This window comes from Pelmatolapia mariae, linkage group LG5, assembly GCF_036321145.2.
Source record: "Pelmatolapia mariae isolate MD_Pm_ZW linkage group LG5, Pm_UMD_F_2, whole genome shotgun sequence".
In the NCBI taxonomy this organism is placed as follows: Eukaryota; Metazoa; Chordata; class Actinopteri; order Cichliformes; family Cichlidae; genus Pelmatolapia; species Pelmatolapia mariae.
Window position 1 is genome coordinate 4,675,746 of NC_086231.1, and position 27,862 is coordinate 4,703,607.

The following is a 27,862-nucleotide window of genomic DNA, read 5'->3' on the forward strand; positions in this document are numbered from 1 at the left end:
GAGCAGTCTGAGCGTATAATTGAATAATAATTAGCTCGAGTGTTTGCGAGTTAAGCTGTGTGTACTCAGCATTTTAGCGTATATATGTGGTTTTCAGCGTAAAATTAGAGAAAGTGGGCAGCATCATTCCTCACTCTGCTGCATTGAGCAGTCTAGTTAGTATATGACAGTATATGACAATAAAACCTCTGCTCAGTTTTCCAGAAAATGAATCGCATCGCATTTTCTTTTAAAAAAAATGAATCAACTTAAGTGCCTATCAGGTCCCAGACTACAGGTCATAATCTAAACTGGTTCATTTATAGTTTTTATTTTATTCCAGTAAATATAAGATACTTTGTTGTCATTATACAAGAATGTACAACAAAATTACAGATACAAAGTTTAAGGAGGATTAAAAAGAAAGCACAAACACTAATTCCCTTCCCTGGTAGAATGATTGGAAGTATTGCATGACAGGAACCATGCTAGGTAAAAATGTACATGCTATCTAACCATCACCTAAAATCAATAAACCAAATTTAAAATACGCATTGTAAAATCTTGTCCATCCTGGTCACTCCCGATGAAAATTTAACATCTTCAGTTCAGCCTCCTGTCTTTTTGTCAGCACCACAATCTCCGAACCATATACCAGTCTCACTACTTTAAACCTTCCCTTTCACTCTCTTTACGATCCTGCTGTCACAAATCACCCCAGACACTCGTCTCCATCCACTCCATCCTGCCTGCACTCCCTGTGCAGGCTGTCAGCTGCTTTAGATAAATATAGTATAGTAAAGACTGAGATGCAATGCAGTTCATTTTGTTAAACTTAAATTATGTACAGTTCATTCAGATTCATATTTTTTCTCACAGAGAAACATAATCCATTCCAAAGATATACAGCACAATATCTAAACATTTTTTAATCCCTGTGTTTGGACATTCAGTTTGATAACAAAGTCATGTCTGCAGACACATGAGGGACATGCTTACAGTGTCTGCAGGGGAAAATCAAAAAACTCAAATATCTGATGGAGTGGTTTTGTTGCAAAATAATAGATGAGGGTTAAAAATAAGTAATCCATCCTCAATTAAATATTTAATGATGTTATTCTGCAGAAGTCATTAAACACCAACGTTTGCTCACGTGTGTGCTTCAGGATATCGACTGAACCTCACACCGACTGTAACTGAGGTCTCTACAGTGTGGCTGGACTGAAGCAGAACATTTTTCTTTGTTTTGTTGAGACAGAGCAGCTTTTTCCTTCATGATCTAATGTTTGCATTTGTCTTTTTAATAACACATGTGCCTGATAAATGTTGGTGTGAGGTTGCTCCTGTGCAGGTTGTACTGTTGAGCTAATGCTAAATCAACAGAGTTACATTTGACCACCAGGTCTCTAACCTTAATAAGCTTTTTTTTCTTTTTGCTTCCAAAGCTAAACTTTCAGTCTTTCCTAGACTGAGTAAAAGCCTATTTTCCCCTAGAGGCTAAAAATGTCTAATTCTTGAGACAATTTAAGTTCAGCATCCTTAGGGTTTTTTTTACTGACTAAAATAGTAGATCTCTGATGTAATTCAAAGAGTGGAAAACAGAAGAAAACATATTTTTAATACGCTGTCCTTTACTTTTAAACTTTCTTCCTTTGGGTTCTCGTGAATAATTGCTTTGTAGATATGAGTCACAAGCAAACACAGTTTTGTCATAAGCCAGAAAAGTTGAGGATTAGTGGTTAGAGAGCCATTAGTAACTAGAATTGAGAGTCAGTCAGCAGTTCAGGTCTGGACATTTGTTTTCCTTCTGTTTTCTGCATTCATATTATTTCATAAATTTATAATACTTTAAAACAAAATAAAATATTTCCTACATTCACTGCAGCTGATGGCTCAGTGTGTCTCCAGTCAGGATATACACTCACTTGCCATCTGTCAGCAATTTCCAGCCACTGCAGTGATTTGTCACAATGGCACTGTGAGCAGAGGAAGAGCTCAGAGAGGCTGCAATTCCCACTTTGGGATTGTTATCTGGTCGGATTTTAATCCCAGTTCATAGGTTTTCATCCCCAGACAGAAGTGGTTAAAGGATGAGGATTGTAGTCTGTGAGTGTGATGGTGGTGACGATGAAGGAGGGATGAACCAACAGTCTGTAGAAAAGCAAGTTTCTGAAAACGATGCACAGCGATTTGTTTTCTAAGAGGGATCGTTTGTCGGCCTCTTTGAGTTAGAGTATTATTTTATAGTATTCACAGCCAGTGTTGTGCTTGTGTTAGCCCTGTGGTTATGGCTTAATGATAGGCAGAAGAAATGCTGCGTGTGTCTGATTTATAGGCTGCACGATAAAGCACCGCAGCACAGCTGAAGTTTTGACTCAGAGTGAGCCTATAGGAGTACTTTTTTTAAAAAAAAATCAAAGTCTGCGTTTGCTTTCAATTTTTTCAGCTTTGATGTGTGAAATAGAGATTCGTGCCTTTATGATAAAACGCCCTTTGTCCTTTTAATAACAGAATTAAAGGTAAACCCACCATCACAGCAAAACACATGGAAATTAAGATGTCTTTATGTTTAAATTAAAAGTGACCGACTCAGTAGAGAGTTAGGCTTTTTTTTTTACATTCTTCTGTAGCAAGAAGAAAAAGAAGTTGGCAGGATTATTTTCTCTTTTATTCTCTCAGTCATCTGTTAACCTTGAAGACAACAGGCAGGGACAAAGATGAGCATCGGCCTCTTTTGTTGAATGAGCAGATGTTCTCCTAACTCCGAGACGGCACCGTGTTTGTGTTTCTGACTCATATTGTGGGTTATTAAACGAAGCCCGAGCAGAATCTGTCTGAAATGTGACAGAACATCCTCACAAGCCTTTTTGCAAGTCTTTTTTAAAGACCTTGACTGCATCAGGAGGTATAAAACATCTCTGTGCATGTGTAGCAGGTGCTTAGAGAAAGTAAACAGTTGAAATGTCTTCTGTCTTTGTGTCTTTGAACCCAAACCTGTCGTCTCATTTTATTTTTGATTAATAATAGGGAGCGATTGGACCTGCTGGTACTGCAGGGGCTCAGGGACCCCCTGGCCTGCAGGGTATGCCTGGAGAGAGAGGAGGTGCTGGTATTCCCGGACCCAAAGGAGACAGAGTAAGCATGATGGGAAACAAGTGTTAGCAAACTGAATGCATAAACACTCAATTTGTGGAATTTTCCCTACTTGAGTATAATTTTATGCATATTTTCTTGTCACACGACAGACTTTTATTCAGTTCTTTATCCCCACAGGGAGACATCGGAGAGAAAGGACCTGAAGGTGCTCCAGGCAAAGATGGTTCCAGAGTGAGTGACTGTCATTCATTTGGGTTTTCGTGAATGATAGTAGCTTCTGCTGAATACAGATAGAACTACTTTCATTTATTTCCTGGAAATAAAATGTTAGAATCATACACTGTATACATATCTATCTACACATATGAATCTCTTATTTACAGTATATTATACTTTAAATGTAATCTAAAATCTTTTGTTCTGTAAAATAAAAGTGTTTTGTTATTCCCGCTGCTCATTTTAAAGCAAAGTGTGAATTCTCTGTTCTCACACTTTAAACCTCTCCAAGTCTTTATACTAACTATACTTTTTTGTTTCATGTTACAGGGTCTCACTGGTCCCATTGGTCCCCCTGGTCCTGGTGGTCCCAATGGTGAGAAGGTGAGGCGTTTTTACTTTTATTTTATTTAATCTAAATGATGTAATGTCTTGTTCTGCACAAGTCTTCATTTTAGAAAAGTATAAATAGGTTTCTATAATGTAAAGTTAACCTGCTGTATGATGTGTTGCTGATGTTCTTCCTGTATTTTCTTGCAGGGTGAATCTGGTCCTGCTGGTCCTTCTGGAACTCCTGGTGTCCGCGGTGCTCCTGTGAGTGTCACAGTTTATTGTTTTAGTAAAGAAAACATATCAGATTAGGAATTTGGTGCATGCACAGTGACTAGGTCAAATCATCATATATTAGTATATTGTATTAAGGCTTTTAGGCAGCGTGCATGCTCTTATAGATCTCGTTCACCTGGTTTATGGTGTCACAGTTCAGCACCTCAGCACCGCCTGAACTATCATCATCTTTCTTTATACTTATATTTATACTTAAGCTTTTCAGTTTTCCTTTAGAGCCAGGCATTTTGAAGTATTGGAGCAACTATTTTTAAAACATTGGTCTCAACAGATCAGCCATTTCTCTCAGTTGGCCTAACCCCTGAGTTTTTGATGCCTCTGTGTCTTCATCTTTCAGGGTGACAGGGGTGAGACTGGACCTCCTGGACCTGCTGGCTTTGCTGGACCCCCAGTAAGTAGAAAGCCATCACTATGAACTAATCTTACTGCAGACTCCTGAGTGATTTATGTTTTGACTTGCTAGCAAAGTAATAGAAGTATAATTTTACGTAACACATTTTCCAGGGTGATTAAAGTGATTCAACTTGTTTATTTAACTGCAAGTAAAAAATAACTGCATCTACATGGCGGGGCTTTTCTACCGCTCTAACTGCCTTTACGTCAGTTTTAGGCCTCGGTGAATTATTATTTTCTTTATCTTGACACATGTCTTGTTTCCTCAGTGTATTATCTGTGGAGGGAAATTAGTGTCTTTTTGTCAAACATCCATTTAGTTATTGCCAAAGACTCACGATGGACATAAAATAGATGTTTTTTAATAAGCTGCATCCCTCCAAATGGATTTCATCAATATATTTGTGGCAGCACAATTTATCTCTAAACAGGTTGTTTTTTCTCTACCTTACACAATGATTAATTATTGATTTTCTGTCAGGATGAATAACATTACAAGGTATCTAAATACTATTTGTTTCAGAGCACACCGACTGTAACATGTTATCACAGTACATTAGGAGCTGCAATTAAAAGTTTTGAAATTGGTGTGTAATTATATGTCATGTCCCACCCCAGCTCTGTATTTTTATTCTTGGACTCTCCTAGAGCAGCTGTTATTTTATCCTTTCTCAGTGCAGCTCAAGTTCAGTTGATCTTCTGTCTAAAACAGCGGTTCCCAACCCCCGGGCCACGGACCGGTACTGGTCCGTGAGTCGCTTGGTACCGGGCTGCGAGAGTTCAGGCTCGGGTGTGAAATGTATGGTTTTTAGGGTTTTTATCGGTTTTAAGCGTTATTTTTTGTATCGTTTTTATCGTTAACTCGGTTTCTCTGGGTCTTTTCCCGTGTATTATGAATAAATCTTTTTTTTTGGTACCGGTACTGGTTTTACTTTGTTGTATTTATACGCAACACCTTAAAGGCCGATCCGTGAAAATATTGTCGGACATAAACCGGTCCATGGCGCAAAAAAGGTTGGGGACCGCTGGTCTAAAACCACGGCTCTCCTTCCTTTAAGCTAGCTTTCTTCTAATTGGCTGTCCCAGTAAGACAGAAGATTTGAAATGCAGGTGGGGCTTATGTGGTTCCACCGAGAGCTACATGCCTACATGACCCACATCTTCAAAAGAGAAAAAAAATGCATGAAATTGAGTATTTAGAGCAGATTAAGGCCTGAGCGTTTGGGCATTACTATCCACTGACTGCATTATTTGAACCTTTTGTCATGTTTTAAACTGAGAGCTGTAAAAGAAAAAATATAAGAGGTCCACTTTAAAGTGTATGTAACACAGACGCTGTGGGCACAATGAGGCTAAATGCTGCACCAGTAGCACTTGTAGAAGAGAGTCATAAACTCAATGGCCTGACTTGATTGGGATTTAAAAACAGAGATTTGTGCATAATTTGATGTACTTCTCCATCATAAATGGGGTACTCGAGCAGTTTGGTATTGCAGCTACACAAAAGACAACTGAAGATATGTCATCTTATCTTAGATCTTATATTTTTTAGTTTAACTCAAGCTAAACAGTAGATCTGTTAACCGATAATTTAACAAACTATTTAATGTATGATACTGGCTCCACACAGGTTACATGTTACGTGTGATAAAACCACAGAAAATGTGATGCAGTGTTAGCAGGTAAACAGAACTCCATGTGTAAAATTGGTGGAATGAGCCTTTAAACAATTCTTTTAGACCTTTGAAATTATTTGATTATTAAGATATAGCCCTTTCACTTTTTTTCCTTTGATGTATATCAACAGCTGTTTCTGTCTTTTGCTTTCAGGGTGCTGACGGTCAGCCTGGAACCAAGGGAGAGCAGGGAGAACCTGGACAGAAGGGAGATGCTGGTGCTCCTGGACCCCAAGGACCATCTGGAGCCCCTGGACCTGCTGTAAGTGTCACTACACGTATTATTTCACTATAAATATGTTTTCTAAACCCAAAATAATGAGGGCTTGCACAAAAACACTGGATGTTTGTATCCCAGTTTTTCTTATTAATCAAAAGCTTTATATAAGAGTATGACAGGCACTGAGTGACAGTTTTTCCTACAAGAAGAGAAACTGTTATGTATGCACAAATCAGCAAAACATTCATTTATACCTCTCTCTCTCTGTTAAACATGCATGGTGGAGTTTACATCAAATCAAAGTGACAGCAACCGTTGGTGGTGATTGTGCTACATAAGGCAGAATAAGAAACTAGCTGACAGAAACGACCTACTATAAAATACAACAAATGTCAGAGTGTAACACAGAATATGTTCATTTCAGGGTCCCACGGGTGTTTCTGGACCTAAAGGTGCTCGTGGTGCTCAGGGACCTCCTGTAAGTGACTTTTATCTGTACCAAAGAGTCTCACTTTTAAATTGTTTTACTCTTGTCTCATAATAACATGTGCAGGAAGCATTATTTTATGATTTTATTTGTGACTCTGTCTAAATGCGTCCATCTCTGTTAGGGTGCCACTGGTTTCCCTGGAGCTGCCGGCCGAGTTGGACCCCCTGGCCCCAACGTAAGTTCAGCGTCCTGATAACTAAACCCTCCATCAAACTGACTCCATGTGCAGCTTTACACATGTAGTGGTGATACCAAAACTAAAATTATGATAAGAGCAAATGAAAAATTAAAGGAAAAGCAAAAATAAAGTGTTTTCTGTAAGCTGTTGATTATCGTGTGCTTCTGCTGAATATATTCCCTATTCAGCATTTTAAAGATGGTGGTGAGTCACCCCATAGTTCCAGAAACTCCTGTTGATGTTTACATGGCTTTGAATAAGTCTGCAAAAGCTATATTTTCAAAATCATCAACCATCTATTGACCTTTGATGGGGCATCCATGCCATCCTTTGAAAAGATCAATTCTGAATCGGTTTACTGGGTTCCCAAACCGAGCCAGAAAACATAAATCGTAATTATATTTGCTGGTGTATAACTGTAGTTGATATAATTTCAGAAAAAGCTATTTTTGTCTGACTGTAGAGTTTATATAAAAAGATAAAAATAAAACTACATCTATCACAGGTATGGGGGAAAAGAACAGTTGGTTTAATTTGTGTTTTATAAGCAAGAGAAACTGTTGTGAAACAGATACAGGGATGTGTTTTCTAATGCCGCCTGACTTCTTTGTGTCATAGGAAACCTAGTAATTTGCACCTATAAAGTGCTTACCTTTGCTGTTTCAACACCTCCACACTTCACCACAGTGTGTCTGTAGGTGTTTGCTTAGATTTTTATTTTCTGCAGACATGCTGCAAAGAAACATATTGTGAGAAAACAGGCTAACCCTATAAGGGTACTAATATACAGTCTATGTGTTATTTGAAGTCATATAGAGCTGTACATATCATCACTGGATAGTTAAAATAACAAAAAATACTCATATGTTTCAGTAATGATTTATATTTATGTGTCCTCCTCCTCACACTTGTCAGGGTAATCCTGGACCTCCTGGTCCTGCTGGTCCTTCCGGTAAAGATGGACCCAAAGGCGTGAGGGGAGATGGTGGACCTCCAGGCAGACAGGGTGATGCTGGGCTGCGTGGTACCGCTGGAGCTCCTGGAGAGAAGGGAGACGCTGGAGAGGATGGTCCACCTGTGAGTTTCTCATTCTACAATCAGATTCCATCATAAAACACTCAAGACACTGGCTGGCATCACCTGCAACTCCTTTTTACTTTGTAATACTTGAAACCTCTTCAGTGGACCATATTTAGGTGGTCATTAGAGCTACTCTGGGGAGTAGAAAATGATCAGATGTGTTTGTTTTCTGCACGTCTGTCGGCGTTTGTGTGGCTCTGTCAGCCCAAAGAGCCAATTTTATCAGTAATGGAAACACTCTCCATTACTGCACAGAGCTGTCAGTGTCCATCACTGGCTGTAATAGCAGACCGAGACATCTGACAGCACAGGGCAGCACAGGCCAGTGACAGACTGATGACAGGAGCCCAGGCTTTTACTTTGCCTACCCCCAGAGCTGCGTGCACGCGCCCGTTACAAACACGTGACAAGTCCTGTCAAGACAATGACATACCAAACTATACATATCACAGACGATAGCTTACTCAAGCATCAAGATAGCTGCTGTACCGAGACTCCGTCCAACCTATAGATTACAGATTTTCAGCCTTGAACCATGTATCAGTACATCCAAGTCTTTGTCAGCTGAACTGGGTGCTCAGTTGTCACTTGGAGTGAGTTGTTTATAGTGGACATGTTTTCAGGGAGAGGACATGTGAAAGAGTAAGCTGTGGCGATGAGGAGAGGTGATGGAGAGACTGACACTGAAAAGTGCAACTGCAGCTGGGAATAAAATCCCATGTGTAGCAAATGACAGAAGAGATAAATCATAGGACACAAACACATCTTTGCTTTGCATTGTATTGAACTGTATTGAGCGTTTGTCAGTAAACAAAAGTGATGCCTCAAAAAGTCATCATACATCACAAAACCTGCAAGAAACCTGCATAACCTTCCCGGCTTTTTTTTTTTTTTTTGCATGTCTGTATGTGTTAAATGAACTGTGCACACTCACCTGCCACTTAATTAGGTACAACTTGCTGCTGCTGGGTTAGACCCCCTTTTCTTTACAAAAAGCCCATATCAAAGCTGCTCTATTGGATTAAAATCTGATGACTGTGGATGCCATCAGACAATAGTGAATTTATTCTCATGTTCAAGACACCAGTTTGAGCTTTGTGACATGTTTCATCATCCTTCTGTTCACTGTGGTCATAAAGGGACATAAAGACATACTCAGCAACAATACAAATGCAGGCTGTGCCATTTAAACAATGCTCAACTTACACCATTTATGCATGCATGTTTTTATCCTGAACCTAGTTCTGAAGACACTCATTAGATAACGTCTTTCCAGCTTTCCACTGACCAGTTAGGTGAGCCTGTGTGAATCGCAGCGCAAGTTTCCTGTTCTTAGCTGATGGGAACGGCACCCAGCGTGGTCTTCTGTTTCTCCATCAGCAGGCCTGAAATATACAAGGGTTATTACCCCTACTACTCATTCAAGAGGAAAAGAGTTAAATCCCCTTACTTCCCCATTCTGACCCTCAGTTTGAACTTCAGCAGATCTTCTTTACAATGTCTGCATGCCTAAAGCCACTGATTTGCTGCCACATAATTGGATGATTAGATTTGCGCTAACAATCAGTGGAACAGGCGTGCCTTATAAAGTGGCTGGCGATTGATGGATCACTTTGAGTGTTTTATTAGCTGTTTTCCAAGAAAGGCTTCTCACTGTAACTTCACATTAAAAGGAAAGAAATTAGAGCGCCATCAGTCCTCTCACTTAACTATCAATCATATATTTTTCTTTCTCCTAAACAATTCTTTGAAGACACAGTCACGTTTTTGTGTGACATCCTGTTATACCGGTGGCTAAAATTATTTATTCCTAAACGCAGATATATTAGAGTCTATGTGACACCAGAATGAAAGGTGCTTGAACCTATTTATATTATATTACATTGTTTAGTTTGTAATTTTATATCCATGTGTTCACTCGTTTTAGTATTTGTGCACTTTCTAGTTTGGGTGATGTTTTTTTTATTGATTAGGTTTAGGTTTTTCAGATTTATTTTAACTAGAAGTTCAATTTTATAAACTGTAAAATCTCTTGATTTTTCTCAGCTGATTTTCTTGGTTGTTGATACCTATGATCAAAATTGTTTGTTGATAGTTGTTAAATTAATCTATACCCACCCAAAATAATAATAATAGTAAAAATCAATATCACCACCGCTCTGCCACTTTTCTCCTCTCAGGGCCCGCCTGGTCCTTCAGGTCCTCAGGGATTGGCTGGTCAGCGCGGTATTGTTGGTCTCCCTGGACAGCGTGGCGAGAGAGGTTTCCCAGGTCTGCCTGGACCTTCTGTAAGTAATATACCCACTCACACACTCATAAAATTCAACTTGCAAATTGTCTGTCAGTTATTTAGTTTAATAAAACGACGCATTATTTAGTCTGTTCATGTCAGAATAAATCCTAAAATATGATCCTCATAATTTCCAAGGGTCAAACATTGCAAATTTAAATTGTTTGTTATCTATTTTGTAGAAATGTTATGTAGACATTTAATTCACAGTAATAGAGCTGAAATAAAATTACAATATCAGCTCATGTATTAGTCATGAGACATAAGCAAAATCATTTGTGATATAAATATTTGTGATATATAATGTAATATAATTAATTTTCCATGCTTCAGATAAACTAGAGAACAAAGGTTGTTTTCTTACCCATTGATTTTTTATTGATTTTCTTTCCTTTTTTTGCATTTTGACATTTTGACATTAATTGATTGATCAAGAAAACAACTTAAGAAAAGAAAATCAGTGTTGAAAATAGTTGGTGATGTAATTATGTAATATGTAAACAAATGTAACTAAAAATCTCCACTTTCCATTCTGGTTTTGTGCATTGCATTCGTGCCTGCAAAACATTTCAAAATCCTTGCATTCCACTTAACATTTTGCACAGCCTCCCAACTTTTTCAGAAACAGGGTGGTAAAATAAATATTCAGGAAGACGCCTTAAGAGCAGAGTGCCTACTGTTTTGTCACTTAGTACGAGTGAATGTGCAAAGCCTTCAGACAGGCTCTACTGTCATTCTGCTGCCCTAATTGGGTCACAGTCAAATCGAATCTCACATGAGCTAGGGCTGCTCTCCATGTGAGTATCTGATGCACAAGATGACATGTGACAAGAAGCCTCCCCTTCTCGCGTCTCACACTATTAGATACGTGACATGAGCTTGTCCCCTACTTACAACATCTCAGTGGGCATGTCCTCACCATCAATTATTCATCCGTACGCATGAAAGGGATGCCAAGAAAACAGTAGTGATGCCAGGAAAGTCACCCAGGAATGTTTCAAGCAGAGAAAATGATTTTAGTAGCGGAAGTAAAGTCGAACTGTGGATTCAGTTACTTTTTTTTTTAAACTGAGGATAATATTTATGAATGTTTTATAAATTTTGATATGTACTGTAGGAATATGCACAAGCATACTATGTACAAAAATGTACCCTTTTATCCCAGTTATATATAATGACCATCTTGACAGGTTTTTAAGGTGGCCTAGGAGGAACTTTATAAGCTCAGTTAATCCTCCCTGATCATTCACAAAGGTGTGATTGGTCAACAAAAAGGACAATGACTACAGACCAGAATCATATTCAAATTAAAGTTGACATTATTTCTATATCCACAAGACCCCAGAATTGTTTCTTTTTTTCCTAATTTTACAGCAGAAGATAAGTTTTTAACATAAAATGACAGCATTCATCAAACATGTTATATTCTATGTAGGGGAATAATCTACATAGAATATAATTAATAAATAATAAATAAATAAATAAATAAATAAATAATAATAACGGTAACAACTGAATGAAGTCAGTTAAAAGTCTTCTCATTTCTCCTCAGGGTGAGCCTGGAAAGCAAGGAGCTTCTGGTGGTCCTGGAGACCGTGGACCCCCTGGACCTGTTGGACCACCTGGACTGACTGGACCTGCTGGAGAGCCTGGCAGAGAGGTCAGGGAATAGCTAGCATGCAGCATGTGTGGATTAGATTCATATCTGCAACATTAGGGCTCTCAGCTGTTTTCCTTCCTTGTTGAAGACCGACAGGTGAAGTCCGTTATTATGCACCGCCGTTTGTGTCATGTTTACATTTGCATTGCGTTTACACCACATTAATATTGCACCTCATTGGAGCAGGTTTATTATGCAGCTGATCTGTATTTAGTTAAGGGGACATCTGGTTTGGTGGAAACTATTAACATTTGATTTGGTTCCATTATCTGACAGGGCACCCCTGGATCTGATGGACCTCCTGGTAGAGATGGTTCTCCTGGAAATAAGGTGAGAAGCAAGTCTGGGTCTTATCATCCAATTTTAATACCCTTATTGATATTTTGGAAACATTCAAATCAGTATTGCACGATAGTGGCATAAGCCTGCACAACAGCAGCAGCGTGAAGCAAAGCAAATCTGCAGCTGGAAGCCTGATGAGATGCTTTTATAGATTCAGCCTCCTGTGATATACAATCACATGCAGTAGTTTTCTAAAAAACAATCATATTCACTCAGTTTTTTCTTCGTCTGCTGCGACAAATGATTCATTGTAGAGGTATCTGCGCAACGTTTTGGACTTCTCTGTATTTTGAGCAGCTTTATTCTGAGTGCACAGTTTTATAAAAATGTATTTATACAGTATATGTGCATTAAAATTTTGTTTTTACCATCTGGTTCTAACATCTTATATCAAACCTTGTGCTTCGGTAGATAGCAGTAATTGAGTTATGTTACGTTACATGTAAATCCCTGACTGTTGTGCTCTCCCACTGCAGGGTGAGCGTGGTAACACTGGTCCTGCTGGTGCTCCTGGTGCTCCGGGCGCTCCTGGTGCTCCTGGCCCAGTTGGTCCTACTGGCAAACAGGGAGACAGAGGAGAGCCTGTGAGTATTACCTCCAAGACAAGCTAAATCAAAATAGGATGTTCCTAGAAAAGCTGCAGCTGAAGAGCAAAGTTTGTTTGGCCTTATGAGATTTATATAAGGTGGATTTTTCTCCACTGGAAATTAGCATATTGTCTGATAGCGAGTGCTGAGGAGTATGTCTCAAGTGTTTTATCCCTGACTGACCTGTGGTCTAAGAGGAAAATTAAACTCTGTGCTTGCTTTTCTCATTTACATAACATTCAGTCAGTGTACTATGTTAACAATTGTAGACTATTTTATCACAGTTTGCTTCCTAAACGCAGACATATTTGACTGGTATACAAGCATATTGTTGAACAAGGAGGCACACAGCCGGTACACCATGACTAGTACAGAGTGAAGACAAATTGCTAAATCTTGAAAATGAAACTTACTGTAATTATTATTGAAATTTCTACTAGCAGATTAATAAAAGTTAGAATAACCGTTATTTCAAAAATGTGAACACTTTGTGTTCGTATGGTCCATAATTCCTTTTGTTTCTTTTGTGTTTCAGGGTCCACAAGGACCTGCTGGATCTTCAGGACCTGCTGGTGCCCGAGGAATGCCTGTATGTTTCTTTCTGAAGAGAAACAAAGCTGCATGCCAAGTCTTGAATAATTTCTGGCCTGAATAAACAAAAGAAAATTGGTTTAGCCACAAGGCTTAAATTAACTCTTGAAATTCAAACACATATTACCACACTTTGTTCTCAGGGGCCCCAAGGACCCCGTGGTGACAAAGGCGAGTCAGGAGAAGCTGGTGAAAGAGGACAGAAGGGACACCGAGGCTTCACTGGTCTGCAGGGTCTCCCCGGACCTCCAGTAAGCATCACTCTCTGCCTGTAAACATACGTCTGCCTCCTGAACTTTGTTGTACACCAGCTCAGTCATTTCAACTAATTCATGCCTTTGCTGTAGTGCAGTTTTCTTGTCATCATGCCTCAGGTATTTAATGTATTTCTTCTACTTTAGGGTCAAGCTGGAGACCAGGGTGCTACTGGACCTGCTGGACCTGCTGGACAACGTGTGAGTACAAATACTCAACTGTAATAAAAAGTGGCAGTCACTTTGAAAAACCATTAGCTTCTTTAAATGCTTCATCTTCAGACCTTAATGTCTCAAACTGTCTCTGCAGGGACCACCTGGACCCGTTGGCCCTGCTGGAAAAGACGGTTCAAATGGTCTGCCTGGACCCATTGGACCCCCTGGACCCCGTGGTCGCAGTGGAGAGACCGGTCCTGCTGTGAGTGCTTTTTTGTGCTCATTAAATTCATGTTCCTCTTTTAAAAAAAAATTTAATTTGTTCCGTCACATATCTATAATAGTTTTTTTTTATTACTTTATTGCTACATTCTGCAAAAAACAGGTTTGTGTTAAATACATGAGAATGCCAAAGTTGTTTTCAAGAATTGAAAAAACAAGAATGGGACAAGATTGGAAACTGTGCACGACTGTCACGACCTCATGACATCATGAGTGCGAGATCTGGGGTGTTTTGTTGTGTGATGTGAGTTGAACACTTGCGCAAATAATTTCGTAGAACATTATTCGCTGATTTACATCACAGTCAGTCATGTCAGATGATCCTTCCTCTCTGTCCCTGTCGGAAAAGAAAAACCACTATTAGTCGGGGGGGGGGTTCAAATTTAAATCAAAACCATTATATAAATTAACACATTTTTTATTGATTGGTACAAAGACTAGCAGCAAAATATTATAAAAAGGCAGAAACATAATGTCTACATGGGGGCAAAATTAAGTGGATATAAATGAAATAAGTTTTTTTTAATGTTTGTTTTTTATTATTATACCAGGTTATAGCAAATTTGTTGTCCTTATTAAAGATATAAGTAGAAGACATAAAGTCAGTCTGTAAGGAGGGCACACTTATGGTGTAGGAGTTGCAGAAACTATCCGTGTCTGCATTTCATAATTTCATACTGAAGCAGGAATTGTAGGTGCACTGCAACAAGAAATGGACAAATTAAGTGGCAATTAATGGACTGAAAAACAGGGAGGAAAAATTCAGCAAAGGTCAAATTAAATGTGAGTATGAGTGGAAATGAATAACTCGCTTACTATGTGGATGCTGAAAGTGGGAGTGAAGTCTCAGACAAGTTAATAGAAATGAGATACGAGAACAGATTGTAGAGGATTTCCTGAACCCATCAGGAAGAGAGGCTTGACGGGTTTGACAGAAAAGGGCAAAATAATGCAGAAGTGCAATGATTGTAAGACTCAACAACAAAAAAAAGAAGTATATAACCCTCCCGTCTTTATTCTTTTCTCTCAGGGTCCTCCTGGAAACCCCGGACCCCCTGGTCCTCCTGGTCCCCCGGGCCCTGGCATCGATATGTCTGCCTTCGCTGGTCTGGGTCAGACTGAGAAAGGCCCCGATCCTCTCAGGTACATGAGAGCCGACCAGGCTTCTGGAAATCTCCGACAGCACGATGCTGAGGTCGACGCCACTCTCAAATCTCTCAACAACCAGATTGAGAACATCCGCAGCCCTGAGGGATCCAAGAAAAACCCTGCTCGCACCTGCAGAGACCTGAAACTGTGCCACCCTGACTGGAAGAGCGGTGAGTGACACCGAGGGGAATTGGTTAAATTGGGTTGAGATGAGAAAGCAGACAGGAATTTTTTGCCATCTCAATTTAGTAAAGTCAGGGTTTGTATTAGCTGAGGTTTTGTAGTCGGGGAGTGTTTGGATTGAGCTGATTTAATCTGTTTTTTCAATATTAGAAAAACAGAATTGCTAAAACATTACACAATAAATTTCCAAGTATTATCAGATTTTTAATTTACCAAAGACCGAGAATGATGTGCTCCCATGTTCCTATCTTTTTCCATCTGCAGGAGAGTACTGGATTGATCCCAATCAAGGCTGCACCGTAGATGCTATTAAGGTCTTCTGCAACATGGAGACAGGGGAGTCCTGCGTCCACCCCAAGCCTTCCAGCATCCCTCGCAAGAACTGGTGGACCAGCAAGAGCAAGGACCGCAAACATGTCTGGTTCGGAGAAAGCATGAATGGAGGATTCCACGTAAGTTGCATGAACATTTTTAAATTCTCTGTGCCTGTGAAACGGGAAGTGGATTCACTGCTATGCACATGTTAAACTATTTTAAAAAGTCAATGATATGAAAACAGTGGAGGCAGGTTGGCAGTTCAGCATAAATATTGATCATTGATTGACACATCTATGGATTCTGCTGCACGATGAGCAGTGCCTTTTCCATCGTTTTCTCTTAAGTCTATACTAGTCTTACTTAAAACGAAGTTAAAAAGCATCTTGGTCTCAAGAAGAAACCTTACAAATAAACTTTAGCAGAAGAATAAAAAGCACATTTTGGCTGAGAGAGGACATAAAATCAATGACTCCCTCTTAAAGCCTCTATATGTAAGGTTTTAAAAATCTGAAACGTCATCTCAACAACCAGTAAAAAAAACACACATGGGTATAAACTGAACCATAAAAACAATTGCAACTGTTATTCTAACTTTCCCTTCCTTGAATTCCTATGCAATGCAGTTTAACTATGGCGATGACAGCCTGGCGCCCAACACTGCCGCCATTCAGATGACGTTCCTGAGACTGCTGTCCACTGAGGCTTCTCAAAACATCACCTACCACTGTAAGAACAGCGTGGCCTACATGGACGGCTCAACAGGCAACCTGAAGAAGGCCGTGCTGCTGCAGGGCTCCAATGACGTGGAGATCAGAGCTGAGGGCAACAGCCGCTTCACTTACGCCGTGTTGGAAGATGGCTGCACGGTAAGACCAGCAATATGGCTGACATCCATATACATTACACCCACACTGTCAGTGAATCGTAAAAACGTAATGAGGGATGTTAAAAGTGGCTGAGAGAACAATAAAGCTCATACAAATTCTCTTGCCGCTGTGTGTCCACTCATGAAACTAATTTCATTCTCTCCAGTTCTGGAGTAGTTAGAGGTTGTTTAACAGCTGTTTGCACCTGTCGTTTTCGTTCTCTACAGAGACACACAGGAAAATGGGGCAAGACGGTGATTGAATACAGATCACAGAAGACCTCTCGCCTGCCCATCATGGACATTGCACCCATGGATATCGGTGGAGCAGACCAGGAGTTTGGAGTCGATGTCGGGGCAGTCTGCTTCTTGTAAAGAACGAGGGATCAAATTATCGAGAAAAAAGAAGTGGAGATTTGAAAAAGAAAATAACATGTAAGAGGAGCACACCTCAGATAAAGGAGGCGAGGAAGAGAAAAAAAGAAAAATCAAGACACTTTTTTTTTAAATGGGACTTTTTTTCTTAGTAGAAAGTGCTTTTCCAAGTTGAACTCCATAGGATATCTGCACTGAATGGCACCAGCACCTGTCATTTGTGATTCATCCAGCATTGCCTCCAGTCAGCTCGCCCCTGCCCACCCCAAACCACGGACTCCCTGTTTTCCCCAAAAATGCTACCTCCCCACCTCCACCCCTTCCCCCTCCCCGCCAACTAATCTTCTGCATATTCACGAATAAGAAGGAGGAAGTATGAGGAGAGTACAGGAGCATACGTAGGAATGGGAGAGAGAACAATGTGTTGGTGTTATTTATTTATTGTCTAGGTTGGGGTCCCTGGTGTGACAGGACTGAGTTTGTTGCTAAGTATTGAAAAGTGGCTTACACACAAATAATTTCCACCAACTCTCTCTCGTACTTCCTCCTCTTTTCTAACCATCCCATCGCTCCTGTACAATATCCACTAAAGAATGAAACAACAACAACAATCAAGCTGCAAAGAAAGTGCAGGTGTTCCTATTTCTACTGCCACAGTGTGTCAAAAGTTACTGTGTATTATAAATAAAATCAATGGTGCTATTGTTGTAAAACAGTTTGTATTTTTTATCAGCCAGATACTCACATTTAGTGACCTGTATATATGTATATATATGTATATGTGTGTATACATATATATACAGTTTCTCAGAGAGAGCATGTCGCCCAGGATTTTGGATTTCAGGGTGATAAAAGTCCCGGCTTGCCCCCCCCCCCCTTGCTTCGAGCCTTCGTACATAAACAAATATGGCCCCCTCGTGAATTTTTACAATCAAGTCATGTTCATTTCTTTAAAAATTGTTTTCTTTTTCTTTTCCTAACATTTGTTTTAGTATGTTAAAGCTACCTCACGCTAAAAAAGAAGATCTTGACAAGTTGAAACTGAGGCCTTTTCCACCCCAAATCTTTGCGTCTATCTGACCAACATGTTGAAGATTTGAAAATTTGATCATTAAAGCCCAGTCTGCTGCCCCCCACCCGCTCTGACCTTCATCCCTCTCTGCTTCCTGCCTTCAGTCTCCTCTCACAGCACGCGCCCTCTGCTTCAGCGTAAGCACTCACGATGTAAAGCGTGTTTGACTTTGTTGCTCCAGTCCTACAGCCAGCCAGAGGGTCCATTTGTGTGAGGTTGTGTATATTTTCTATTATTAATAATAATTTTATTATTAATAATAATAGTATTATTATATTATTATGATCATGACTTGTTTTTGTTACGTTTTAATTAATGTAAATTGGAAATAAAAGACAAAACCAAGTCACAGGCTGAAGTTGCATTTTATTTATGTTCCGTTTTGTTCTCCCCGGTGATGAAATATCTCGTCCTTAAAAAAAACAATTAAAATATAAATAAAAAAGACACAACGTATCATATCTGCCCTGCTTCCATTTTATGTTTCTGTGCCAATATCTGGATGTATTTCCAGGGAAGAGCAGTGATGGATATGGTTTATTTTTCCTTGACTGATGATGAAAAAAAACGTACCTGTGATGGTTTTCCAATCGTTTCCTTCACTTTTCATGCACGGTAAAGTAGAAATGGGAAACACTGCCAACTACGATCAGCTCATACTGCGATTTGTTTTTCTGTATTTCATTTCTATTCTTCTAATTGCATTTTTCTATCTTCAGTAGAAATAAATCAAGAAGCATTTCTATAAACAAAGTAGAGCAATGTTTGTTTTATTTCTGTTTTTCCCCCAACGTCGCTTTTCATAGCTCATTTATTATTTAATGTAATACTTTCCAATATGAGTTTACCCTTGTTTGGATATTTTTAGGTGAACAAACAGACAAGAAAACAAATCACTGGGATGGAAATACATCATCAATAATAATAATAATAATAATAATAATAATAATAATAATAATAATAATAATAATAATAATAATAATAATAACAACAATAAAAACCTACAAAAAAAACTTGCTTTTTGATTTTTGGGGTTGTTACAATCATCACTGGAGAGACCAGGAGCATTATATTGATTATAAAGATATGAAACTGAGCTCAGGCACATCAACACTAGATGTAGGATTTATGACAAACAGCTAACGTTCAAGAAACATTCAGAGTATGTAAGGTTACACATACAGTTTATTCACAGGCAGTTTTGCTTTTTAAGTCACATAACGAGCGTCCACCGCCTTCTTCTTGCCTGCGGTTTACCAACAAGACTGGTTTCACACACAGATCGTAACAATATCAATAACTGACTCTAGTTCTGACAGCATGGGAACAGCGCAGACTTGAACCAGCCTCTCTCTCTGTGAGTCCAAAGTACACAAACCACACTTATTAATATAACACATTAAATGTTGACCTATTCCAGCATGTGTCTCGGCTCTTCCCACTTTACCAACCCAGCTTTTAGATAAGATAATATTTTATTGTATATAATGACCACATAGACATTTGTACACTTTAATCAATTGCATACTGATGATACATGAAAAAAGAAGCCATGCTAGCAGCTCTATGACACTGTATGGCCCCTCAGCACAGTGCTCTGAGCTAAATCCTACCAACATCCTCACAATGACAGTGCTAACATACTGGTATTAGTTTACCATAACCATAACTTAGTTTTAGAATGGACCAACAGGTATTTGGTCCAAAGAGATTTTTTAGTAATAATTATTAAAAATTGATCTGAAGATCTGTGTGGCTCACATACCTATAAAAACATGTTATAAACTAGCTGTTCCCATTAAACCATTCAAAAGAAATCATTGCTGACTGGGTTGCATTGTTGCCCTTGTTTCCAATGTCTTTTTTTTGTGTGTGTTTGAATACAATGAGAGTGAAAGCTAAAATTATGCCGTAAATAACAAGCTTACTTTTCCCCGTTTATGATCCCACACTCCAGTATGGAGACACGTTTTAAAGATGTTGACTAGCAAACTGAAAATAGGGCCTTTTACAGTCTCTAATGCAACAGTGAAGGATGACAAATCCAGATTTATTAAATCACATTGCACACCCTCTCCTCACAGAATGCTAACATATTACCACAGTAAATCTGAATTCAATTAAATCATGTGATACTGGGTGAAATGCGGATGTTTATCCAGGCAGGGTTTGTTCTGCATGCGTGCAAAAAGCTAGGCTGAGGATTCAGTGCACCTGCGGTACACCTACAGGAATAGCATTAATTGTAACACAACAATCTGTCATGTTCTAATCAAAGCAATTTATTATCAAAGTGTTTTGCTTATTTTCACACTGCCTTTTAAAAGAAAATCGATTGGGGTAGTGTTGTGGAAAATAAAAAGAAATGCAGCCCTAAATAATCAGGACTCGAGGTTTTCTACCAGCTCCTCTCTGGATAAATATGTGTATTAATAATCGTTTTCTAAATTGATTTGGACTCTCTGTGTACCAGGCGACACTGGGTATGTATACTAAACGGACACAGAATAGTTCACCTCCAGCTCTAATGGATTCCTTAGAGAAAATTTAGATCAGAGGCTTTCCACTGACACATAAACACTGGCTCAGTGCTGATATATTGAAAAAGGCTTAAATAATATCTGTGCAAAATCAATAATATCAAAGTAAAAACGGCCACAGCAATGCAAAAATGCACGTGCACACGTACGCACACAAATTAGACAAGCAATTATAAGATGACACACATTAGCGTTTGCACACTGTCCTCGACCTGATAAACACACTCCAGCTGATTAGTGCCTTTCAGTAGTTCATTAAGGGTCAGTTGGTCAACGACTCCTAATTAGAGCTTAATTTAAGATAAAAGAACACAGTATGAAGCATGGTGGGAGGATAAAAGAGGGTGCAAGAAAATGTCTTACATGTTACACTTTTACTTTGTACTTTTAGGGATTTTTAAATTTTCTCTCAGTAGAGATGGTGGGATGACTAAGCAAGTATTTGTTTTATCCACAAATAGCAAAAAATATGATGGGAAAGGAAATATGAAGACATTTGCAGGGTGTTCAGGAGCTGCGTTTCCTCTGTGTGTGCATCTTCCACTGCTGGTTTTCACCATAACTCCACACAGAATTTCAAAGTCAAGGTTGGTAAAAATGGCATTTTCATTTAAATTACAGCTGAGCAGGAGTTTAAAAACCAGTACTGAGAGTATCTGTCTCAGTAGGGGTCTTGCGTGGGCTGGGTAAACTCTTCAGGTACTCCAAATGTCTGCGAGCCTCGGCTTGGTTCTGCCTCACATAGTACACTACATACACAATGACCATGAAGAACCACACAAACATGGTCACCAGCATGGCTACATCAGTGGTCTTCCTCTGCAGACTGCAGAAATTCACCCCAGAGTCCAGCAGTTTAACCAGCGGTTGGCCTGCGTGCTCGCCCAGTGACCCCGGATCCTCCCACCTGCTCCCCTCACCCACCCCCCGCACAGAGCTCTCACATATTATCCCATTCACTGTCTCAGGCTCCAGGTTCAGAGTCTCCATCAGCTCCTGGAGTGTGCAGTCACAGTGCCAGGGATTGTGGTAAAGACGTGTCTTTGCACGAGTGGAACCAAACTCCTCCTTGCTGGCGTGCCTCAACTGGTTATGTGAGAGGTCCAGCAGGCGTAGCTCGGGCCCCAGATGTTGCAGGGCCCCAGAGGCAAGCGAGTCGATGCGGTTGTGGGACAGGTACAGGTCCCGCAAGCGGACCAGGTTATTGAAGGCACTCTCTGGGATGTTCCGTATGTAATTGCGCTCCAGGTGGAGGGAGACAGTTTCTGGTGGGATCCCCTCTGGGATCTCCCGCAGCCCAGCATCCGAGCACAACACCGTGGCCGTGTCCCAGGCGCAGTGGCAGCTGTCCGGGCACTGTGGGAACACTTGGCCCCACAGAGCCAAGAACAGGAGTGACACACGCAGCCATGAGTGAAGATCCAGTCCTTTACGTCTTCCTCCACTGAGGCTGTTACATCTCGCCTCACACCAGCCCGTGCACATGGCCTCACCATAGCCTCCTGACACACACCAGGTCCCAGTTAGCCGCACACTGTTGCGCCGGGAGAATCTGACAGATTGAGAGAAAAGAGGTCAGTTTGGAAATGAAGACTCTCTCTCTCTTTACTTAATCTGCAAACACATGCAATCACAACAAATGCTCACAAGGGGAGATTATGATGTTTTGGGAGGAGGGGCAGAAAAAAGGTCAGTTGCTAAAGAGACAGACAGTGAATGAGCTTAAACGCAGCTTATTCAACGAAAGCCCTCCTGCATGGAGAGGCATGTAATACAAATGGACTCAAACATGTAAGAGGACAGTTTCTATGCTAGAAAATCACCCCTTGTCATGCATATCGAAGAGAAATGTTTGTTAATAACTCTGAAATGAAACTGGACTTTCAGTGGAACCATCAGCAAGTTTTATTGCAGTGATTCCCTCACGAATCACAGTCCAAGCCGTAATGATGGTTTAAGTGATCTAATAGGGTTAAAATCCTCTCTTGTACTTCTGCATTAAAGGGACGTAAATCATTATAAAAGATCGTCTTAAACCCTCCCATTCCTCTCCTGTTGTGCTCCTCCAGAATAACAAGTTTAAGATGAGAAGGAAAGCATTACATTACACCCATCAATACATGTTCATCTCATTTATCCCTGTATTTATTTCCCCATGATGCCATATCCCCTTAATCATATTCCAAGGGTGAGGTAGAGGGGATGTGTATTGTAGGATGGAGGTTAGAAAGGGGTTGGATCGATAAGCCCAAGCATTGCCTGCTGCACTATTAACGGCATGAACATTAATCCTGCCCGAGTCCCACAGTGTCAATAAGTGACAGGGCTGGAAAAAAATAACCCAGCAGCAGTCTGGGTGTTAGCATCTGCTCGCTTCTCCCACAGTTTAGAGGCAAAAGTTTAAAAAAAGCAACATGAGCAAAATCAACTGGGACTCTGCATTAAATATGGGTTTTTTCCTTTCTTTAAAACAAATAAATAAATCCATGTGGGTCTGTAGGTGGTGTGAGGGCAGCCTGTTCTCATTTTGTTGACACAAGCATGGCCATATGATGTTCTTGTTCCCAGACAGAAATCACAAAACACTCCTTGAATTTGATTAAAAGACTATCCTCTTAAAATGTCAAGCACCCTCCGCTTTCTCCCCGTTTTCATAATAGAATAAAAACTGTCATGTGTCTCTATTGTCCTGACAGCAGGGCTGAGGGTTTCAACCCCAGACTCAAGCGGCCTAGATTTGGATGATATGCCTGAAGGTGACTGGGTGACAGCCCTCTGATGTCCATCAAGCTGCCCTCTGTGCCTTATAAACTGTGCAGAGGATTTGGCTCAGCACTCACAACGGTCCGTTATTAACATACTGAATGCAGATGCATGCAAATCCCCAATTAGCAAAAATAATCATCTGCTGCATTAATAAGAATGGGATTGAGAAAGACCGGGGTGGGGAGACTCCCAAAGCAAATACAGCTGTGGTTACAGCTGGTGACTGCAGTTTCCAATTATTTTTTTTTCTAATATCCCTTCCTAATTTTAAAAGGCATTTAATCCGAAATATAAAAGACATTCTCTGAATTTCCTGCACCCAACATAGTTTTTGACAAAATGAACCTGCACCGACATGATAACGATGCTGGTGAAATTTCATGCAGACTTTAGATGACATTAATCTGCGTGAAACAGGTCAACTAGTCTACCCGAAGCAAAGGGCGTCCACAAAACGGCGCTTTCCGTTTGGTGACACTAAATGTGATTTTTCTGTATCATTTTGAAACTTTTGTGCGATAAAAATGAAGTTACTTACATTTTATGTGCAGTTTTTTTCTCCGCTTGCCTTATTAGGCTAAAGTTAATGAATTTATTTTTTTTTCTTTTTTTCAAAAAAGAGAGAAATTCGCGAAGGATCTGAATGTTAGGGCTCGTTTTTCCAAGTGAACATAAATAAACTCACCTGTAAAACCGTTTCTGGTGAAGTTTGAGATCCACGCGGCGGGTGAGGATGTGTTTTATTTAGACTCCGTTTGTAGTTTTTCTTCCCACAGACTGGATGAACATCATCATCATCCTCTTCCTCAGAGTTGACAAATTTCCCAAAAAGGCAGAAAAAGAAAGACAGACAGAGAATCACCTGAGAGCGCGTGGCGGTCTGTCCCCTGCGGAAGGCTCCATCACTGACTGTCTCACTAGTGGAGGGTAGTTATAGCGATAAAGATGTGGGGCAAACTCTCTCCCTCCCTCTCTCTGTATCTGCTTGTGCGCGCGCGTGCGTGCTTGTATATGTGTGTGCGTGTGCGCGCGTGGGACGAAAACAAACGCGGGAGGTGTGCCCTCCACTTCTTCTTTCCCTCACTAGAGCTGGAATCAATCTCAGCTTTCTGAGAAGACGCTGGTTAACTTAATTAACCTATAGATATAATTAGATTCTTCCAACCATTTTTCCAGCAGAATCTGATTGAAACCCAGCCATGCGCACAGTTACAGATAGATTATTTATTTATTTATTCATTCATTCATCCATTTTAAGTAAGCCAAAAAAAAAAAAAAAAAAAAAGAACCTAATCATTGTTTGATATAGCATGCGAAATAATAAATAGGCTATATCACCCGCAAAGCTGTGCGGGCTATTTACAAAAGCTGTCAGGCTGGAGTCGTACCTGCAGCTGTTCACAGTTAGATAAACAGGAGTCCTGACTGATAGAGCTGAAAGGAAAACAGCATTAAAGGGAAAATGCGATTCCTCTAATCACTCCTGTTTTGTTCACGCTTAGTAGTGGAGGTCAAGTAGAAAGAGACTTCATTTGTCACAGTGTGCAGACACAGAGAGTGGATCAAGCTGAAAATGAAGACTGACTTGGACACGCAGGGAAACATAAGCATGGACCTACAAAGGAGCAACAGAACATATGGCAGCCTTGACATTTTGAATTTCCATATGAATGACATGGAAACACCATCAGACCGGGAGACAAAACAGCAGAAAACAGAGAGTATGTATGTATGCAGAGAGCAGGCGCACTCTCGGGATGAGTGACCTGCTCCGTCTCTGATTTTCTACTGTAAGCAGCAAGAATATCTGCCCATGTACAGCAGAGCCCTCAGGGGGGAAAGGATGGGTCTGACAGCCATGATGGCACCTCGTATCCCTCCTCTGCCTCTACAGCCCGTCCCGCTCCTGCTAAATCTATGACATTTCCACTCCTGACAAATACAGAACGCTGCAAGTATAATGCCTTTTTTTTGCCCCCACATTCCAGCTGAATACTTGTGAATGTTTTGCCCTTGATGGGTGATTGTTTCCATGTTTGCCAGACATGATGCTGCAGACAGGCTGAGTTTTGTGGTTTTTCCAGATAGAAAACAAGGGACAAAGGGGTGCATAATGAGAAAGCACATGGCAGATGGAAAAATCTCCTACTCAAAAAAAGAAAGAAAAAAAAGTATTGCACATTGTCTATTTTTGCTCCCTGAACTGAGAGTGAATGGCATGATGTTGGGTGCGAAGTTCAATTTGCAGGAAGAAAAATAAAAGCTGTACCACATGAGGAGAAGGCTATGGAGGGTCTATTTGTACAATATCGGATGAAGATCTTTTAAAGGATGCGCATGCCTCTGAGCAGCGCGATGATGACAATACTGACAATATGAACTCCAAGGAAAACCATCACTGCAGTCAAGTGAAACAGTTTGGCATCATCTGTTTGCTTGGGTGTTGTCCTCAGAGGGGAAAACTGAGCGAACCACACAAATTTGTAAACACAAAGAGGCAGTGGAAAAGATCTGCCAACCAGAAACAAAAATCTAGCTATTTCTGTGCACACAGTCTGTGTTTTTGTCCTTTATCTGTGTTGTGAAAAGAAAGGGCAAAAAAATAAAACCCACAAAACTCATGTGGCTATAGCTCTCCATTAGGGTATAGAGAGGGAGAGGAGGGGGAGCGAGAGAAAAGAAAAAGCAGTGGAGCATTTCTTGTAACTAGCCTGTCATTCTCTCGGGATTAAATCCACTAACAACAGGTCAGGCTGGGGGCAGGTGTTCTGCTGAGGCTCTCAGTAGCCATTTTTCCACAGCGTGGCCAAGTGGGACTCGGTAGTGCTGGAGTCGTCTTAAAAATGCTTACGAGCGAGGACTAACACAAAGATCTGGTCTGCTGCTGTGTTGTTAAAAACTACAACACAGATGGAAAATCATCCCTGCTGACAAAACAAAGTATTAAAAAATGTTGCTTTGTAGGTGCTTTGGGTGACAGCAAAAGACTTGCAGCCCGTTTGTTCTGTAGCAGCAAAACCAGCACATAGGCTAAAATGCAAGGCAGAGCTTTTGAGGACACTAAACATTTAGAATATAGTCACAGAGCACCCTGTGATTTCCTGTGCACAGCAATCAGGCAAGTGCACTTGACCATGAATAAGCCCGAAACTGTGCATGCAAGGGTAAAGTGGAGACTGGGAAGCTCAAATCAATGCATATTAGGCTACACATCAGTTCTTTCCTCCTTTCAATCTGATGCTTCTCTCAGAGAGTCTCCAATTCTGCCACTGTGATGAATGCACCTTTGCTGTGTCCTGCTCCTTTGAGTGAAGCAAGCTGTGAAAAGGGGTTATCTTCTACATCTCCCAAAACAATACAGCATCAGTTGGCAGGGATTACCACACCATGTGACTATAAAAGGCTGTGACAAATGTGTATGGATTGGATTGAGACCTTGGCTCAGGACCAGCACAATAGAGAACAGAGTAATAACACTAAAACGTGTATCTGTGTGCTTCTGAGACAAAGGTAGCGTGCAAAAGAAGTTGCAAGAGGAAGCGCACATTTCCAAAGCCATTACATATTGTTAGTGCACTCTCAGCCAAATGGTAAACAATAATTCAGCAGCTGAAAGTTGAGAGCAGATATAGATTAGATGATACACCATGAGCTTTATTGTTATGAGCACATGCTGTCTGTGCGAGCTTGTTTTCTTGACATTACATGGAGGAGGTCTAATGTTTGTCACAAGAAAAAAATCAAAGAGCGTGTTAGGAGAAAAATAACTGGATTTAAGAATTAATAGTCTGAATGCAACGAAAGGCAAATGAGGAGAAAGAAATGAAGCCGAGCACCATTTACAGCTGTAACGTGTCCATTTTATTTTTCACCGCAGTGGCATTTGCACAATGACACCAGCACTGATGGAAATAAAATGCACAGCAATAAAATCAGAGCGGTGCGTTATGTAGACGAAGAGCAGCGGAAGGTCAGACCTGTGGAGAATGCAATAAGGAGTAACAGGTAGCAAAAGGGGGAGGAAATCTGGTGTAATGATGAGAAAATTCAAGCCACATCCACCGACTTTATTACAGGGAAATTGACTGCATGACTCGTCCCAGTCCCGGTAACCCCGTCACGAGGCTTCCTGCCACGCGGAGCACGTCTTTGTGGCGTTTGGAAATTTAATTTATCCAAATTAATCAGGCCTTATTACTGACGCTTTGATCTCAGAGCCAAAGGAAGTGGCCTCTGTATCTCTTTGTAGTGCTACGGTTAATGTCAGCACGCTGGAAATGAAAGGTGCAACCATAGTCCAGGTGTCTCTATAAATCAGCGACTGAAAGGTAAGGCCGTGGTATTCTCAGGCTTTGAAGATGCTGGTGTTGTTCGGTCAGATGGCAGCATATTATGGGGCGCGAGTGACAGCCAAGAGACTGGGAAAATTGCCGGATTCAAGCCAATGCTCAATTATTTACCAAAGACCAAAAATATG

The 27,862-nt window shown here is 40.5% G+C and overlaps 2 protein-coding genes across 2 annotated transcripts in view; one reads left to right on the forward strand and one right to left on the reverse strand.

The window, feature by feature from the left end:
- Window positions 1-18,424, forward strand: part of col2a1b (collagen, type II, alpha 1b) — a 46,267-nt gene extending 27,843 nt beyond the window's left edge. The window contains exons 34-54 of the mRNA XM_063473386.1: window positions 3,007-3,114; window positions 3,253-3,306; window positions 3,622-3,675; window positions 3,832-3,885; window positions 4,256-4,309; window positions 6,142-6,249; window positions 6,632-6,685; window positions 6,819-6,872; window positions 7,791-7,952; window positions 10,136-10,243; window positions 11,798-11,905; window positions 12,182-12,235; window positions 12,724-12,831; window positions 13,370-13,423; window positions 13,569-13,676; window positions 13,827-13,880; window positions 13,990-14,097; window positions 15,148-15,436; window positions 15,714-15,901; window positions 16,391-16,633; window positions 16,861-18,424. Of these exons, the coding sequence (XP_063329456.1) occupies window positions 3,007-3,114; window positions 3,253-3,306; window positions 3,622-3,675; window positions 3,832-3,885; window positions 4,256-4,309; window positions 6,142-6,249; window positions 6,632-6,685; window positions 6,819-6,872; window positions 7,791-7,952; window positions 10,136-10,243; window positions 11,798-11,905; window positions 12,182-12,235; window positions 12,724-12,831; window positions 13,370-13,423; window positions 13,569-13,676; window positions 13,827-13,880; window positions 13,990-14,097; window positions 15,148-15,436; window positions 15,714-15,901; window positions 16,391-16,633; window positions 16,861-17,007 (2,271 nt within the window). The 3' untranslated portion in view covers window positions 17,008-18,424. The remainder of the gene's footprint in view (window positions 1-3,006; window positions 3,115-3,252; window positions 3,307-3,621; window positions 3,676-3,831; window positions 3,886-4,255; window positions 4,310-6,141; window positions 6,250-6,631; window positions 6,686-6,818; window positions 6,873-7,790; window positions 7,953-10,135; window positions 10,244-11,797; window positions 11,906-12,181; window positions 12,236-12,723; window positions 12,832-13,369; window positions 13,424-13,568; window positions 13,677-13,826; window positions 13,881-13,989; window positions 14,098-15,147; window positions 15,437-15,713; window positions 15,902-16,390; window positions 16,634-16,860) is intronic.
- A 115-nt stretch (window positions 18,425-18,539) lies between these two features.
- LOC134627370 (leucine-rich repeat-containing protein 3-like) lies at window positions 18,540-24,318 on the reverse strand. Its single transcript, XM_063473387.1, has 2 exons — window positions 24,071-24,318; window positions 18,540-22,171 (listed from the first exon to the last, which is right to left on the reverse strand). The coding sequence occupies exon 2, from the start codon at window positions 22,102-22,104 to the stop codon at window positions 21,253-21,255; it is 852 nt and encodes a 283-aa protein (XP_063329457.1). The 5' UTR covers window positions 22,105-22,171; window positions 24,071-24,318; the 3' UTR covers window positions 18,540-21,252.
- Between the last annotated feature and the right edge of the window lie 3,544 nt (window positions 24,319-27,862).

Excerpts from the sequence above, each read along its gene's own strand:
- LOC134627370 (XM_063473387.1), bottom strand. The coding sequence starts at position 22,104 with ATGTGCACGGGCTGGTGTGAGGCGAGATGTAACAGCCTCAGTGGAGGA.